Source organism: Salmo salar, chromosome ssa01 (assembly GCF_905237065.1).
Source record: "Salmo salar chromosome ssa01, Ssal_v3.1, whole genome shotgun sequence".
NCBI classification, from domain to species: Eukaryota; Metazoa; Chordata; class Actinopteri; order Salmoniformes; family Salmonidae; genus Salmo; species Salmo salar.
Genome location: NC_059442.1, coordinates 691,077 through 708,360, shown reverse-complemented (window position 1 = coordinate 708,360; position 17,284 = coordinate 691,077). Strand labels below are relative to the sequence as shown.

Below are 17,284 nucleotides of genomic sequence, written 5' to 3'. Positions count from 1 at the left end.
ACCCTCCATTCAGAATATACACTTTTCCTAGCCATGGCATGCTTAGTTCAATAGCTATATATAAAACCAAATATCCACCAAAATGTAAAACTCATTTGACCTTGGAAGATGTTTCCATAAATGCACTGGCAAACAATGCATATTAACTTTGGAGCAAGCTCAGGGCTCTTAACAAAACTCCCCAGGCTATCCTCAACAGGAAAAACTCCCCAGGCCAGATGATACTATCCTCAACAGGAAAAACTCCCCAGGTCAGATGATACTATCCTCAACAGGAAAAACTCCCCAGGCCAGATGATACTATCCTCAACAGGAAAAACTCCCCAGGTCAGATGATACTATCCTCAACAGGAAAAACTCCCCAGGCCAGATGATACTATCCTCAACAGGAAAAACTCCCCAGGTCAGATGATACTATCCTCAACAGGAAAAACTCCCCAGGCCAGATGATACTATCCTCAACAGGAAAAACTCCCCAGGTCAGATGATACTATCCTCAACAGGAAAAACTCCCCAGGTCAGATGATACTATCCTCAACAGGAAAAACTCCCCAGGTCAGATGATACTATCCTCAACAGGAAAAACTCCCCAGGTCAGATGATACTATCCTCAACAGGCACTAAAGGTTGGGGTGTGAACATTTAAACGTTAAAACGAAGTTGGGATCCTTAACGTTAAGAAAAATTCCCAACCGAAAAATATATATATATTTTTTTTTCACTGAATTAAAAATCACAATGCAGTTATCACGAAACACGTTGTTTGATGTGTAATAGTCAGTCAGCTATAAAGGCCTGAGAAAGTTGTGTAATTCAGATAAAACAGGATAGGGCTACTTTAGGTGAATTGGAAAGAAATGCAAGACAAGACTTTGCGAGATGCAGATTACCAAAACATATGGGCACACTTCTACCTGCCCCTCCTCCTCTCTCTCCCCCTCCCTGAACAACCTGCCCCTCCTCTCCTCTCCCAGGATTACCTTCCCCTCCTCTCTCTCTGCCTCTCTCTCTCTCTCTGCCTCTCTCTCTCTCTCTCTCTCTCTCTCTCTCTCTCTCTCTCTCTCTCTCTCTCATATTGCAGCAAATGTGAAAACCTGCCCTTCCACATCTCCTCTGCTTCATAGTGCTGAGTGTGAGACAGAATACCAATCTCACTGCAGCACTATCCTATTGGTCGTTGTGGTGCTGACGTTCCTGATGCATCACAGACACTGGTGGTCGGGGGGGAGGAGAGGGGGCTGGCTGGCTGTATATAAACGAGGGCTCTGCAGCGTCGTTGAGCTGGTGCAGTGCAAGACACTAGCTCTTCCTCACCGACGGTCTGCAGAACAAGGGGGACTTAAAAAAAAAAAATAACATCTGAAACAAAAATAAAACATCCTACATTAACAAACAAAAAAAATCTCGAAAAAAAAAAACCAACAAAAGATCCATCATGAGCTACGATCCTTATATCTCCTACCGCCGCACTTGGGACAGCTACCGAGGCTCTTCTCGACCTTCCACCACCAAATCCTTAATGTACTCCTCTCTCTACTCCTCCTCCTCTTCCTCCCGAGCTTTGGGCCTGGCGGCTGGGAAGCAGCGGACCCTGCGTCCACCGGCCTCTTCCTCACTGCCGGATGCGTCTACACGGATAGACCTGGCCCAGGCCTCCAGCCTCAACACAGAGCTGCTGGGGCTCCGCAGCCAAGAAAAGGAGCAGCTGGTTGGCCTCAACGACCGCTTCGCCACCTACATCGACAAGGTGAGGCGCTTGGAGCAGCAGAACCGGGCCCTTCTGGCAGAGCTGGAGGCTCTCAGGAGAAGGCAGAGGGACCCGTCCCGTCTTCAGGGGCTCTACGAGGGTGAAGCCCGGAGCCTCAGGGCTGCAATCGACCAGAAGACAGGAGATAAGATGCGCATGGAGGCAGAGAGGGACTACCTGAGGGACGTGTACGGGCAGCTGAAGGAGCGCTATGAGGAGGAGGCGCAGTGCCGTGCGGATGCGGAGGAGGCCCTGCAGAGGGCCCGGGAAGAAGTGGGGCGGGCCATGCTGTCTAACTGCGATGCAGAGGCCAGCGTTGTCTCCCTGGCCGAGGAGATGGGCTTCCTGAAGAAGGTGTTTGTGGAGGAGCAGGCGGAGCTGCAGGCCCAACTAGTGGCGGCTAACGTGTGTGTTGACATGGAGGTGAGCAGGCCAGACCTGTCTGCGGCACTCAAGGAGATCCGGGCGCAATACGAGCGGCTGGCCAATAAAAACATGCAGGCGGCCGAAGACTGGTACCGGGGCAAGTTTGAGTCAGTGGCGGAGATGGCGTCGAAGAACAACGAGGCGGTACGCTCCATCCGGGAGGAGACCATGGAATACCGCCGGCTGCTCCAATCACGCTCCTCTGAGATCGAGGCCCTGCGGAACGTCATCGAGTCGCTGAACAAACAGCTGGAGGAGCTGGAGGAGAACCAGGGGAAAGAGGTCACGAAGTACCAGGTACAGAACCACTCAATCAATCAGAACCAGGGGGAACAGGTACAGAACCACTCAATCAATCAGAACCAGGGGGAACAGGTACAGAACCAGGGGGAACAGGTACAGAACCACTCAATCAATCAGAACCAGGGGGAACAGGTACAGAACCACTCAATCAATCAGAACCAGGGGGAAGAGGTACAGAACCAGGGGGAACAGGTACAGAACCACTCAATCAATCAGAACCAGGGGAACAGGTACAGAACCCTCTAATCAAAGAGGGGAACAGGTACAGAACCAGGGGGAACAGGTACAGAACCAGGGGGAAGAGGTACAGAACCCCTCAATCAATCAGAACCAGGGGGAACAGGTACAGAACCCCTCAATCAATCAGAACCAGGGGGAAGAGGTACAGAACCAGGGGGAACAGGTACAGAACCAGGGGGAAGAGGTACAGAACCCCTCAATCAATCAGAACCAGGGGAAAGAGGTACAGAACCCTCTCAATCAATCAGAACCAGGGGGAACAGGTACAGAACCACTAAACAGACCCCTTTCGAACCAGGGGGAACAGGTACAGAACCAGGGGGAAGAGGTACAGAACCAGGGGGAAGAGGTATATGGTCTGAGAGGGAGATAAGGTATACAGTGACAAAGGTATAGATGTGATAATGTGACCATTTCAAACTGGGGTAAGAACATAAAACTCTGTGATAATGTGAAAGGGCAGTAGCAGGCTGCTAGCAGCACACGGGGTAGCCAACTCTGATGCTGCTGTGATTTGGTCCCTGCTCTTTATGGAAAGTGTTTCACTGCACCAGACTTTTCCTCTCCTACCCCCACCTCTCCTCTTCTCTCCTCTCCTACCCCCACCTCTCCTCTCCTCTCATCTCCTACCCCCACCTCTCCTCTTCTCTCCTCTCCTACCCCCACCTCTCCTCTTCTCTCCTCTCCTACCCCCACCTCTCCTCTCCTCTCCTCTCCTACCCCCACCTCTCCTCTCCTCTCCTACCCCCACCTCTCCTCTCCTCTCCTACCCCCACCTCTCCTCTCATCTCCTCTCCTACCCCCACCTCTCCTCTCCTACCCCCCACCTCTCCTCTCCTCTCCTCTCCTACCCCCACCTCTCCTCTTCTCTCCTCTCCTACCTCCACCTCTCCTCTCCTACCTCCACCTCTCCTCTCCTCCCCAACCCCCCACCTCTCTTTTCCTCCCCCCACCTCTCCTCTCCTCCCCTACCCCCACCTCTCCTCCCCAACCCCCACCTCGCCTTTCCTACCCCCACCTCTCCTCTCCTCCCCAACCCCCACCTCGTCTTTCCTACCCCCCACCTCTCCTCTCCTCCCCAACCCCCACCTCTCCTCTCCTCCCCAACCCCCACTTCTCCTCTCCTACCCCCACCTCTCCTCTCCCCGCCTCTCCTCTCCTCCCCAACCCCCACCTCGTCTTTCCCTACGCCCACCTCTCCTCTCCTCTCCTACCCCCACCTCTCCTCACATCTCCTCTCCTACCCCCACCTCTCCTCTCCTACCCCCACCTCTCCTCTCATCTCCTACCCCCACCTCACCTTTCCTACCCCCACCTCTCCTCTCCTCTCCTACCCCCACCTCTCCTCTCCTCCCCAACCCCCACCTCTCCTCTCCCCACCTCTCCTCTCGTCCCTCTCTTACCCCCTACCTCTCCTTTCCTCCCCCCACCTCTCCTCCCCCCCACCTCTCCTCTCCTCTCCTCCCCAACCCCCAGCTCTCCTCCCCAACCCCAACCCCCACCTCTCCTCTCCCCACCTCTCCTCTCCTCCCCAACCCCAACCCCCACCTCTCCTCTCCCCACCTCTCCTCTCCTCCCCCACTTCTCCTCTCTTACCCCTACCTCTATTTTCCTACCCCCACCTCTCCTCTCCTCCCCCCCACCTCTCCTACCTCCTCCTCTCCTCCTCCCCCCTACCTGTCCTCCCCAACCCCAACCCCCACCTCTCCTCTCCCCACCTCTCCTCTCCTCCCCCACTTCTCCTCTCTTACCCCTACCTCTATTTTCCTACCCCCCACCTCTCCTCTCCTCCCCCCACCTCTCCTACCACCTCCTCTCCTCCTCCCCCCTACCTGTCCTCCCCAACCCCAACCCCCACCTCTCCTCTCCCCACCTCTCCTCTCCTCCCCCACTTCTCCTCTCTTACCTCTATTTTCCTACCCCCACCTCTCCTCTCCTCCCCCCACCTCTCCTACCACCTCCTCTCCTCCTCCCCCCTACCTGTCCTCCCCAACCCCAACCCCCCACCTCTCCTCTCCCCACCTCTCCTCTCCTCCCCCCACTTCTCCTCTCTTACCTCTATTTTCCTACCCCCACCTCTCCTCTCCTCCCCCCCCACCTCTCCTCTCCTCCCCCCACCTCTCCTCCCCCCACCTCTCCTACCTCCTCCTCTCCTCCCTCCTCCTCCCTCCTCCTCCCCTACCTGTCCTCCCCTCTCCTCAGCAGTAATAGATCAGTCTGTGCAGGGAGTCATCGTGTTCGTTGTGTAGAAGGTGATGGTCTCCAAGGTTTGTCAGTATTCATGGACCGCTCCATAAGGAGATAAAATGACAGAGGAAGGTCACACCAAAGCTGTTATTCAGCTGAATATGTCCTTCCACTGTTTCTATATTTAGAATAATAAAGACCTGGGCTGAGACCTGGGCTGCATCTCAATGCCACCTTGTTTCCCATATAGTGTACTACATAGGACTCTGGTCCAGGGTAATGCATTACATAGGGAACAGTTAGTGTATCATTTGGAACACAGCCTTGCTGTTTTATGGGCTTGATTTTTTATTTATTTTTTATTTTTTTGTTTCAGGTGAGGACAAATGGTCTGTTTGTTTCAGGACAAATGGTCGGTTTGTTTCAGGACAAATGGTCGGTTTGTTTCAGGTTAAATGGTCGGTTTGTTTCAGGTTAAATGGTCGGTTTGTTTCAGGTTAAATGGTGTTTGTTTCAGGTTAAATGGTGTTTGTTTCAGGTTAAATGGTCGGTTTGTTTCAGGTTAAATGGTCGGTTTGTTTCAGGTTAAATGGTCGGTTTGTTTCAGGTTAAATGGTCTGTTTGTTTCAGGTTAAATGGTCGGTTTCAGGTTAAATGGTCGGTTTGTTTCAGGTTAAATGGTCGGTTTGTTTCAGGTTAAATGGTCGGTTTGTTTCAGGTTAAATGGTCTGTTTGTTTCAGGTTAAATGGTCGGTTTCAGGTTAAATGGTCGGTTTGTTTCAGGTTAAATGGTCTGTTTCAGGTTAAATGGTTTGTTTCAGGTTAAATGGTCGGTTTGTTTCAGGTTAAATGGTTTGTTTCAGGTTAAATGGTCGGTTTGTTTCAGGTTAAATGGTCGGTTTCAGGTTAAATGGTCGGTTTGTTTCAGGTGAGGATAAACGATCTGGAGTGCGACATCAACGAGGCGAAGCAGGAGATGGCTCGCTACCTCAGAGAGTACCAGGACCTTCTCAATGTTAAAATGGCTCTGGACATTGAGATAGCTGCATACAGGTAACCTTAACCTTGGCTCAGCCACTATCAAATTACATATACGCACAGTATACAGCAAGGAATACACAACACAATGAAATGCTTACTGTCAAACACGACCAGCACAATGATACGACCAGCACAACGATACGACCAGCACAACGGTACGACCAGCACAACGGTACGACCAGCACAATGGTACGACCAGCACAATGGTACGACCAGCACAATAATACAACCAGCACATTGATACAACCAGCACAATAATACGACCAGCACAATGGTACGACCAGCACAATAATACAACCAGCACAACGATACGACCAGCACAACGGTACGACCAGCACAACGGTACGACCAGCACAACGGTACGACCAGCACAACGGTACGACCAGCACAATAATACAACCAGCACATTGATACGACCAGCACAATGGTACGACCAGCACATTGACACGACCAGCACAACGATACGACCAGCACAATGATACGACCAGCACAATGGTACGACCAGCACAATGGTACGACCAGCACATTGACACGACCAGCACATTGACACGACCAGCACAATGGTACGACCAGCACAATGGTACGACCAGCACAATGGTACGACCAGCACATTGACACGACCAGCACATTGACACGACCAGCACAATGGTACGACCAGCACAATGGTACGACCAGCACAATGGTACGACCAGCACAATAATACAACCAGCACAATGATTCGACCAGCACAATGATATATATTTTCTCCACAGGAAACTCCTGGAGGGAGAAGAGTTCAGGCTGACCTTCTCTGCCCTGAACTAAAACCTCTTCACCCTGAACCCCAGTAACCCTGAACCCCAGTAACCTTCAACCCCAATATCTCAATACCCTAAACCATATTCTTTAGTTTTATAGCCCTACCATTGGTCCTCCTTCCACCCATACCTTCCTCCCCTACTACCCCACCCTACTACCCCACCCCACCTTACCTAAACCCCATACTACCCCACCTTACCTAAACCCCATACTACCCCACCCCACCCTTACCTAAACCCCATACTACCTAAACCCCATACTACCCCACCCTTACCTAAACCCCATACTACCTAAACCCCATACTACCCCAACCTTACCTAAACCCCATACTACCTAAACCCCATACTACCCCAACCTTACCTAAACCCCATACTACCTAAACCCCATACTACCCCACCCTACCTAAACCCCATACTACCTAAACCCCATACTACCCCAACCTTACCTAAACCCCATACTACCTAAACCCCATACTACCCCAACCTTACCTAAACCCCATACTACCTAAACCCCATACTACCCCACCTTACCTAAACCCCATACTACCTAAACCCCATACTACCCCACCCTACCTAAACCCCATACTACCCCACGTTACCTAAACCCCATACTACCCCACGTTACCTAAACCCCATACTACCCCACCTTACCTAAACCCCATACTACCCCACCCTACCTAAACCCCCTACTACCCCACCCTACCTAAACCCCATACTACCCCACCTCACCTAAACCCCATACTACCCCACCTAGACCCCATACTACCCCACCCTACCTAAACCCCATACTACCCCACTCTACCTAAACCCCATACCACCCCACCTAAACCCCATACTACCCCACCCTACCTAAACCCCATACTACCCCACCTTACCTAAACCCCATACTACCCCACCCTACCTAAACCCCATACTACCCCACCCTACCTAAACCCCATACTACCCCACCTAGACCCCATACTACCCCACCCTACCTAAACCCCATACTACCCCACCCCACCTAAACCCCATACCACCCCACCCTACCTAAACCCCATACTACCCCACCTAGACCCCATACTACCCCACCCTTACCTAAACCCCATACTACCCCACCCCACCTAAACCCCATACCCTCCTTCCATACTACCCCACCCTTACCTAAACCCCATACTACCCCACCCTACCTAAACCCCATACTACCCCACCTAAACCCCATACTACCCCACCCTTACCTAAACCCCATACTACCCCACCCCACCTAAACCCCATACCCTCCTTCCATACTACCCCACCCTTACCTAAACCCCATACTACCCCACCCCATACCACCCCACAACTCATCCCCACTGTACCACCCTAATCTTGAACAGCCCCCCCCCTAAGCGTCCCGAATGTCATCCTTCCGAAGACAGATGTGCCCTTGTTCTACACAAGAGGTCCACGATGAAGAGGTCCCCCTTCTTCTCCACACTGATGCTGTGACATCACACATCAACAAAATGGCCACCAGGCAGAAGAATGCCGAGAGATAGATTGCACTGCATTAGCTCGTACAGCTAAGCCTGTGAGAAATATCCCCTTGCTAGAGTTCCCCCCCCCTCCTCCTCCTCCTCCATTAGCCTAGTCCCAGATCAGTTTGTGCTGCCTTGTCATCGGCTTATAGTCTCTGTCACACCAGCGGAAACAGATCTGGGTTACGTCGACATAATATCCAAGCATCTGGCTCAACATTTTCATTTGACTATTCCCTTCCCCCCCCTCCCATTGTGCAAACATTTGACCAATTGTTTGTAAAGGAGGACTTTATGAAAATGTACTTTAGCCTTTTGGATGCTTGGATTGTATCGGTGTGTTGTTGTCATGACGATAGAAAGCTGTCCTGGGCATATTGATTAGGAATATATTGATGTGGAACTCTATCAACAGGATATTGATCCTGAACTGATCAGCGTCCCTGGTTACGTAGCCAGTGGAACAGTAACCTTAAAAGTTTATTGACCTTTCCTTCTCTGTTACTCTTTCATGATATTTCCATCCTCTTATGAAATTACCACGAGCTTCAGTCAGGCGAAGATAAGACAATACATTTGTTTTTGGCATGTTGTTCGCGAAACATAAATACTAAGCCAAGCGGTATCTCTGCCCGTATGTATGAGAAGCTGTGGGTAAAAGGAAATGTCATGTAAGACTATATTATTAATGCTTAGTTACTGGTTTCTCCCTGTGATCTTAGAGATCACAGCTCTGTTAGCTTCTGTTAGCCCTTTTCTGTTATGTAAGGCCTTTCCCAACCTAGCCTGGGTACCAGTCTGTTTGTGCTAACATTCCACTCCTTGCCTCTCCTTGTGGTACCAAACATGTTTGGCATATGACACGGAGTACAAGGAGTGGAAGGTTAGCACAAAACAGGTCTGGATTTCAGACTGGTCTGAACCTACAAGCTACAAATAAAACAGTTAAACAACTGAAGAATAACTTAGCCTGGTAACAGAAGTATCCAACCTGGTAACTCAAGCTCTTTGCTGTGCATATGTACGTCGACTGATCCTAGATCTGAAACTATCCCAAGTATGCACCTTATACTGTATGCGTGGTATACCTGTAAGGGCCAGCAACTTGCTGAATAAAATTACATAACTGAACTGCAAATGATTGAGTAAATTGTTTTATATTTTTTTATAATGTGATTGAATTATTCTAGGTGTCGGGTCAAACAAAAGCATGTCTTGTAGGCTTTGGTGACCTCTTTATTACTAAAGTAGAAGAGCTTCTTTCCGTCTTCCTCTGATATAGTGACCCATCCAGGGCAGTGTAATGTGTCGACTATAGATAACAGCACAGGTGACCTGGTAAATTAGAAGAGGATCCTTCCAGGGATCTGGGGGTATATATATATATATAGGGTATAGACTATGTTAATTACAGTATATATATATATATATGGTATAGACTATATGTTAATTACAGTATATATATATATATATATATGGTATAGACTATATGTTAATTACAGTATATATATATATAGGGTATAGACTATATGTTAATTACAGTATATATATATATATATATATATGGTATAGACTATGTTAATTACAGTATATATATATATATATATATATGGTATAGACTATATGTTAATTACAGTATATATATATATATATAGGGTATAGACTATATGTTAATTACAGTATATATATATATATATATATGGTATAGACTATATGTTAATTACAGTATATATATATATATATATATATGGTATAGACTATATGTTAATTACAGTATATATATATATATGGTATAGACTATATGTTAATTACAGTATATATATATATATATATATATATATATATATATATATATGGTATAGACTATATGTTAATTACAGTATATATATATGGTATAGACTATATGTTAATTACAGTATATATATATATATATATATATATATATATATATATGGTATAGACTATATGTTAATTACAGTATATATATATATGGTATAGACTATATGTTAATTACAGTGTATATATATAGGGTATAGACTATATGTTAATTACAGTATATATATATATATATATATATATATGGTATAGACTATGTTAATTACAGTATATGTATATATATATATATATATATATATATATATATATATATATATGGTATAGACTATATGTTAATTACAGTGTATATATATATATATATATATATATATATGGTATAGACTACATGTTAATTACAGTATATGTATATATATATATATATGGTATAGACTATATGTTAATTACAGTATATATATATATATATATGGTATAGACTATGTTAATTACAGTATATGTATATATATATATATATATATATATGGTATAGACTATATGTTAATTACAGTATATATATATATATATATATGGTATAGACTATGTTAATTACAGTATATGTATATATATATATATATATATATATATGGTATAGACTATATGTTAATTACAGTATATGTATATATATGGTATAGACTATGTTAATTACAGTATATGTATAATATATATATATGGTATAGACTATATGTTAATTACAGTATATATATATATATATATATGGTATAGACTATATGTTAATTACAGTATATATATATATATGGTATAGACTATGTTAATTACAGTATATGTATATATATATATATATGGTATAGACTATGTTAATTACAGTATATGTATATATATATATATGGTATAGACTATGTTAATTACAGTATATGTATATATATATATATATATATATATATATATGGTATAGACTATATGTTAATTACAGTATATATATATATAGGGTATAGACTATATGTTAATTACAGTGTATATATATATATATATATATGGTATAGACTATATGTTAATTACGGTATATATATATATAGGGTATAGACTATATGTTAATTACAGTGTATATATATATATATATATATATGGTATAGACTATATGTTAATTACAGTATATATATATATATATATATGTTGTGTGTGGGTATAGACTACGTTAATTACAGTATATATATATACACAGAGCACATACCTTACATATGGGTCGGACAAAGAGCAGCGCTGCAGCATATCCCACAAACCCCTGCTCCTGGCAGACAGCCGTGTGAAAATGCAATGTGTTGGCGGCTTAGTGCTGCATTGTTGTATCAGCGCGATTCCATCCAGCCAGCAGGATGCAGCAGTGCATATCCTTACCATACTGCACCCACGGAGGGGAAAGGACGAGAGACACAATATCCACAACTCCTAATCGAACACAACCCAGCAGGCACAGGTCGTTGTACCGACGGGCAGATTCTGGTTGTTTTTGAAAGGTTTTTTTTAAGAGATATTTTTTTTTTTTAGACATCAATATAATGTCTTGTAGACTTCAAAAATGAAAAAAATGAAAAAAGTCCATATTCAACAAGGAATCCGACCTGCCAAAGAGACGTCTTATTTCCGACGTCCTAGTAACTCATATCCAAACAAACAAAACATGACCTGTTTATTTACGACCTCCCAATATTACAAATTGAAAACGCTGTGCTCATACATCTCACTGCAGCAATGTTCACTGCGACCCAATCCATATGTACAGTCCTTCACACCACTACATCACAACATCCAGCTCCTATGGCAACGGTAAGGTCATCTGTAAAGAGGAAATAGGCTTTTTAAAATAGCAAACGAACCCTAAAAAGGTCCCATTCACAATCTACTGTTGAACATGTATTTCGTACCAGCATATAATTAAGTAATGAGCCCTGAAGGGGTGTGGTAAATGGCCAATATATCACGGCTAAGGGCTATTCTTAAGCACGACGCAACGCCGAGTGCCTGGACACAGCCCTTAGCCATGGTATATTGGCCATATACCACAAACCCCCGAGGTGCCTTATTGCTATTATAAACTGGTTACCAACGTAATTAGAGCAGTAAAAATAACTGTTTTCTCATATCCATCGTCAGCCAAATCAGCATTCAGGGCTCGAACCACCCAGTTTATACATTTTTGATTAGACAGATATTTATCTTGGAATAACAAAACCCATATCAGTAAAGGAAAATAAATATCCAAATAAGGTCTTTATTAACTGTAGGAAAAGTGTGGAGATTAGAATTAGAAAGATGAAAACACACCACCGTGTCTGTCCGGTGCATCCTGCAGAGGGTCTCTTCGCCGCTTGGCCGTCACGTTGGGTTTAATATATATATTTTTTTAAATTACCTTTATTTTAAAACAGGGAAATCGCATTGAGACCAAGGTCTCTTTTGCAACGGAGTCCCTGCAATGTACGCAAATGATACAAAATGCAAGTATAAAAACAGACAAGCCATTTAAGAAAAGTGATCATATCCCCAATACAACAAGATGAACTGCCCTGTAGGTAACAGAGGATCAAGGTGCAGAGAGCTCCGTAGATCATTCCATACACCGGGTGCAAAAACCTCAACGCAGATGGACCTAATTCCATAGTGATCAATTGAACTTTCAGGAGGTAACCATCTGAGAACATACAGGGCCTTCGGAAAGTATTCAGACCCTTTGACTTTTTACACATTTTTTGTTACGTTACATTTTGAATTATTTTATTTTATTATATAACTTATTTTGAAATGGACTACAATTGTTTTCTTTTCTGATCAATCATAACAACAAAGGAAAAAAAACAGGTTTTTAGAAATGTTTGCAAGTGTATTAACCTGTTAGGGCTAGGGGGCAGTATTTGCACGGCTGGATAAAACAAATGTACCCGATTTAATCTGGTTACTAATCCTACCCAGTAACTAGAATATGCATATACTTATTATATATGGATAGAAAACACTCTAAAGTTTCTAAAACTGTTTGAATGGTGTCTGTGAGTATAACAGAACTCATTTGGCAGGCAAAACCCTGAGACATTTTCTGACAGGAAGTGGATACCTGATGTGTTGTATTACCTTTAAACCTATGCCATTGAAAAACACAGGGGCTGAGGAATATTTTGGCACTTCCTATTGCTTCCACTAGATGTCACCAGCCTTTACAAAGTGTTTTGAGTCTTCTGGAGGGAGATCTGACCGAACAAGAGCCATGGAACGATGATGGCCCATTAGACACCTGGCGCGCGAGTTCATGTTGGGTACCCTCGTTCCAATACGTTATAAAAGAGAATGCATTCGTCCACCTTGAATATTATTCATGTTCTGGTTAAAAAAGGCCCTAATGATTTATGCTATACAACATTTGACATGTTTGAACGAACGTAAATATATTTTTTCCCCTCGTTCATGACGAGAAGTCCGGCTGGCTTAGATCATGTGCTAACAAGACGGAGATTTTTGGACATAAATGATGAGCTTTTTTGAACAAAACTACATTCGTTATGGACCTGTGATACCTGGAAGTGACATCTGATGAAGAGAATCAAAGGTAATGGATTATTTACATAGTATTTTCGATTTTAGATCTCCCCAACATGACGTCTAGTCTGTATCGCAACGCGTATTTTTCTGGGCGCAGTGCTCAGATTATTGCAAAGTGTGATTTCCCAGTAAGGTTATTTTTAAATCTGGCAAGTTGATTGCGTTCAAGAGATGTAAATCTATAATTCTTTAAATGACAATATAATATTTTACCAATGTTTTCTAATTTTAATTATTTAATTTGTGGTACTGACTTGACTGCCGTTATTGGAGGGAAACGATTTCCTCAACATCAATGCCATAGTAAAACGCTGTTTTTGGATATAAATATGAACTTGATAGAACTAAAAATGCATGCATTGTCTAACATAATGTTCTAGGAGTGTCATCTGATGGAGATTGTAAAAGGTTAGTGCATCATTTTAGCTGGTTTTATGGTTTTGGTGACCCTGTCTTTGAATTGACAAAACATTACACACAACTCTTGTAAATGTACTGTCCTAACATACTCTAAATTTATGCTTTCGCCGTAAAACCTTTTTGAAATCGTAAAACGTGGTTTGATTAAGGAGATGTTTATCTTTCAAAGGGTGTAAAATAGTTGTATGTTTGAAAAATTGGAATTTTGACATTTATTTGGATTCAAATTTGCCGCTCTTGAAATGCACCTGCTGTTGATGGAGTGCACCACGGGTGGGACGCTTGCGTCCCACCTAGCCCATAGAGGTTAATAATAAAAAACTGAAATCACATTTACATAAGTATTCAGACCCTTTACACAGTACTTTGTTGAAGCACCTTTGGCAGCGATTACAGCCTCAAGTCTTCTTGGGTATGATGCTACAAGCTTGGCACACCTGTATTTGGGGAGTTTCTCCCCATTCTTCTCTGCAGATCCACTCAAGCTCTGTCAGGTTGGATGGAGAGCGTCGCTGCACAGCTATTTTCAGGTCTCTCCAGAGATGTTAGATCGGGCTCTGACTGGGCCACTCAAGGACATTCAGAGACTTGTCCCAAAGCCACTCCTGCATTGTCTTGGCTATGTGCTTAGGGTCGTTGTCCTGTTGGAAGGTGAACCTTCATCCCAGTCTGAGGTCCTGAGCGCTCTGGAGCAGGTTTTCATCAAAGATCTCTCTGTACTTTGCTCCGTTCATCTTTACCTTGATCCTGACTAGTCTCCCAGTCCCTACCGCTGAAAAACATCCCCACAGCATGATGCTGCCACCACCATGCTTCACCGTAGGGATGGTGCCAGGTTTCCTCCAGACATGGCACTTGGCATTCAGGCCAAACAGTTCAATCTTGGTTTCATCAGACCAGAGAATCTTGTTTCTCATGGTCTAAGAGTCTTTAGGTGACTTTTGGTAAACTCCAAGTGGGCTGTCATGTGTCTTTTACTGAGGAGTGGCTTCCGTCTGGCCACTCTACCATAAAGGCCTGATTGGTGGAGTGCTGCAGAGATGGTTGTCCTTCTGGAAGGTTTTCCCATCTCCACAGAGGAACTGGGTTCTTGGTCACCTCCCTGACCAAGGAAGGCAGCCAGCTCTAGGAAGAGTCTTGGTGGTTCCAAACTTCTTCTATTTAGGAATGATGGAGGCCACTGTGTTCTTGGGGACCTTCAATGCTGCAGAAATATTTTGGTACCCTTCCCCAGATCTGTGCCTCAACACAATCCTGGACAATTCCTTTGACCTCATGGCTTGGTTTTTGCTCTGACGGGTACTGTCAACTGTGGGACCTTATATAGGTGTATGCCTTTCCAAATCATGTCCAATCAATTGAATTTACCACAGGTGGACTCCAATCAAGTTGTAGAAACATCTCAAGGATGATCAATGGAAACAGGATGCACATGAGCTCAATTTCGAGTCTCATAGCATAAGGGTCTGAATACTTAAGGTAAGGTATCGTTTTTTAAAATAAATTAGCAAACATTTCTACAAACTTGATTTTGCTTTGTCATTTTGGGGTATTGTGATGTCATTATGGGGTATTGTGATGTCATAATGGGGTATTGTGTGTAGATTGTGTTTTTTTAAATTAATTTAATCAATTTTAGAATAAGGCTGTAATGTAACAAAACGTGGAAAAAGGGAAGGGGTCTGAATACTTTCAGAATTCTCTGTCTATAGTTAGTTAACCATCCGAGGACCTGTATAGTTAGTTAACCATCCGAGGACCTCTATAGTTAGTTAACCATCCGAGGACCTGTATAGTTAGTTAACCATCCGAGGACCTCTATAGTTAGTTAACCATCCGAGGACCTCTATAGTTAGTTAACCATCCGAGGACCTCTATAGTTAGTTAACCATCCGAGGACCTCTATAGTTAGTTAACCATCCGAGGACCTCTATAGTTAGTTAACCATCCGAGGACCTCTATAGTTAGTTAACCATCCGAGGACCTGTATAGTTAGTTAACCATCCGAGGACTATAGTTAGTTAACCATCTGTGGACTATAGGTAGTTAACCATTCAAGGACCTCTATAGTTAGTTAACCATCCGAGGACCTCTATAGTTAGTTAACCATCCGAGGACCTCTATAGTTAGTTAACCATCTGAGGACCTCTATAACCATCCGAGGACCTCTATAGTTAGTTAACCATCCGAGGACCTCTATAGTTAGTTAACCATCCGAGGACCTCTATAGTTAGTTAACCATCCGAGGACCTCTATAGTTAGTTAACCATCCGAGGACCTCTATAGTTAGTTAACCATCCGAGGACCTCTATAGTTAGTTAACCATCCGAGGACCTCTATAGTTAGTTAACCATCCGAGGACCTCTATAGTTAGTTAACCATCCGAGGACCTGTATAGTTAGTTAACCATCCGAGGACCTCTATAGTTAGTTAACCATCCGAGGACCTCTATAGTTAGTTAACCACCCGAGGACCTCTATAGTTAGTTAACCATCCGAGGACCTCTATAGGTAGTTAACCATCTGAGGACCTCTATAGGTAGTTAACCATCTGAGGACCTCTATAGTTAGTTAACCATCCGAGGACTATAGTTAGTTAACCATCCGAGGACCTCTATAGGTAGTTAACCATCCGTGGACTATAGGTAGTTAACCATCCGAGGACCTCTATAGGTAGTTAACCATCCGAGGACCTCTATAGTTAGTTAACCGTCCGAGGACCTCTATAGTTAGTTAACCGTCCGAGGACCTCTATAGTTAGTTAACCATCCGAGGACCTCTATAACCATCCGAGGACCTCTATAGGTAGTTAACCATCCGAGGACCTCTATAACCATCCGAGGACCTCTATAACCATCCGAGGACCTCTATAACCATCCGAGGACCTCTATAACCATCCGAGGACCTCTATAGTTAGTTAACCATCCGAGGACCTCTATAGTTAGTTAACCATCCGAGGACCTCTATAGTTAGTTAACCATCCGAGGACCTCTATAGTTAGTTAACCATCCGAGGACCTCTATAGTTAGTTAACCATCCGAGGACCTCTATAGTTAGTTAACCATCCGAGGACCTGTATAGTTAGTTAACCATCCGAGGACTATAGGTAGTTAACCATCCGAGGACCTCTATAGGTAGTTAACCATCTGTGGACTATAGGTAGTTAACCATTCAAGGACCTCTATAGTTAGTTAACCATCTGAGGACCTC

General features: G+C 44.1%; 1 protein-coding gene across 1 annotated transcript; it reads left to right on the top strand.

Moving 5' to 3' along the window:
* Window positions 1-1,262: 1,262 nt before the first annotated feature.
* Window positions 1,263-6,924, top strand: neff2 (neuronal intermediate filament family member 2). Its single transcript, XM_014213686.2, has 3 exons — window positions 1,263-2,470; window positions 5,832-5,956; window positions 6,697-6,924. The coding sequence occupies exons 1-3, from the start codon at window positions 1,436-1,438 to the stop codon at window positions 6,746-6,748; spliced, it is 1,212 nt and encodes a 403-aa protein (XP_014069161.1). The 5' UTR covers window positions 1,263-1,435; the 3' UTR covers window positions 6,749-6,924.
* Window positions 6,925-17,284: the final 10,360 nt, after the last annotated feature.

Coding starts and splice junctions, on each gene's coding strand:
- neff2 (XM_014213686.2), top strand. CDS start 1,436: ATGAGCTACGATCCTTATATCTCCTACCGCCGCACTTGGGACAGCTAC. Junction 2,471..5,831: donor AAGAGGTCACGAAGTACCAG/GTACAGAACCAC, acceptor GGTTTGTTTCAG/GTGAGGATAAACGATCTGGA. Junction 5,957..6,696: donor ATTGAGATAGCTGCATACAG/GTAACCTTAACC, acceptor TTTTCTCCACAG/GAAACTCCTGGAGGGAGAAG.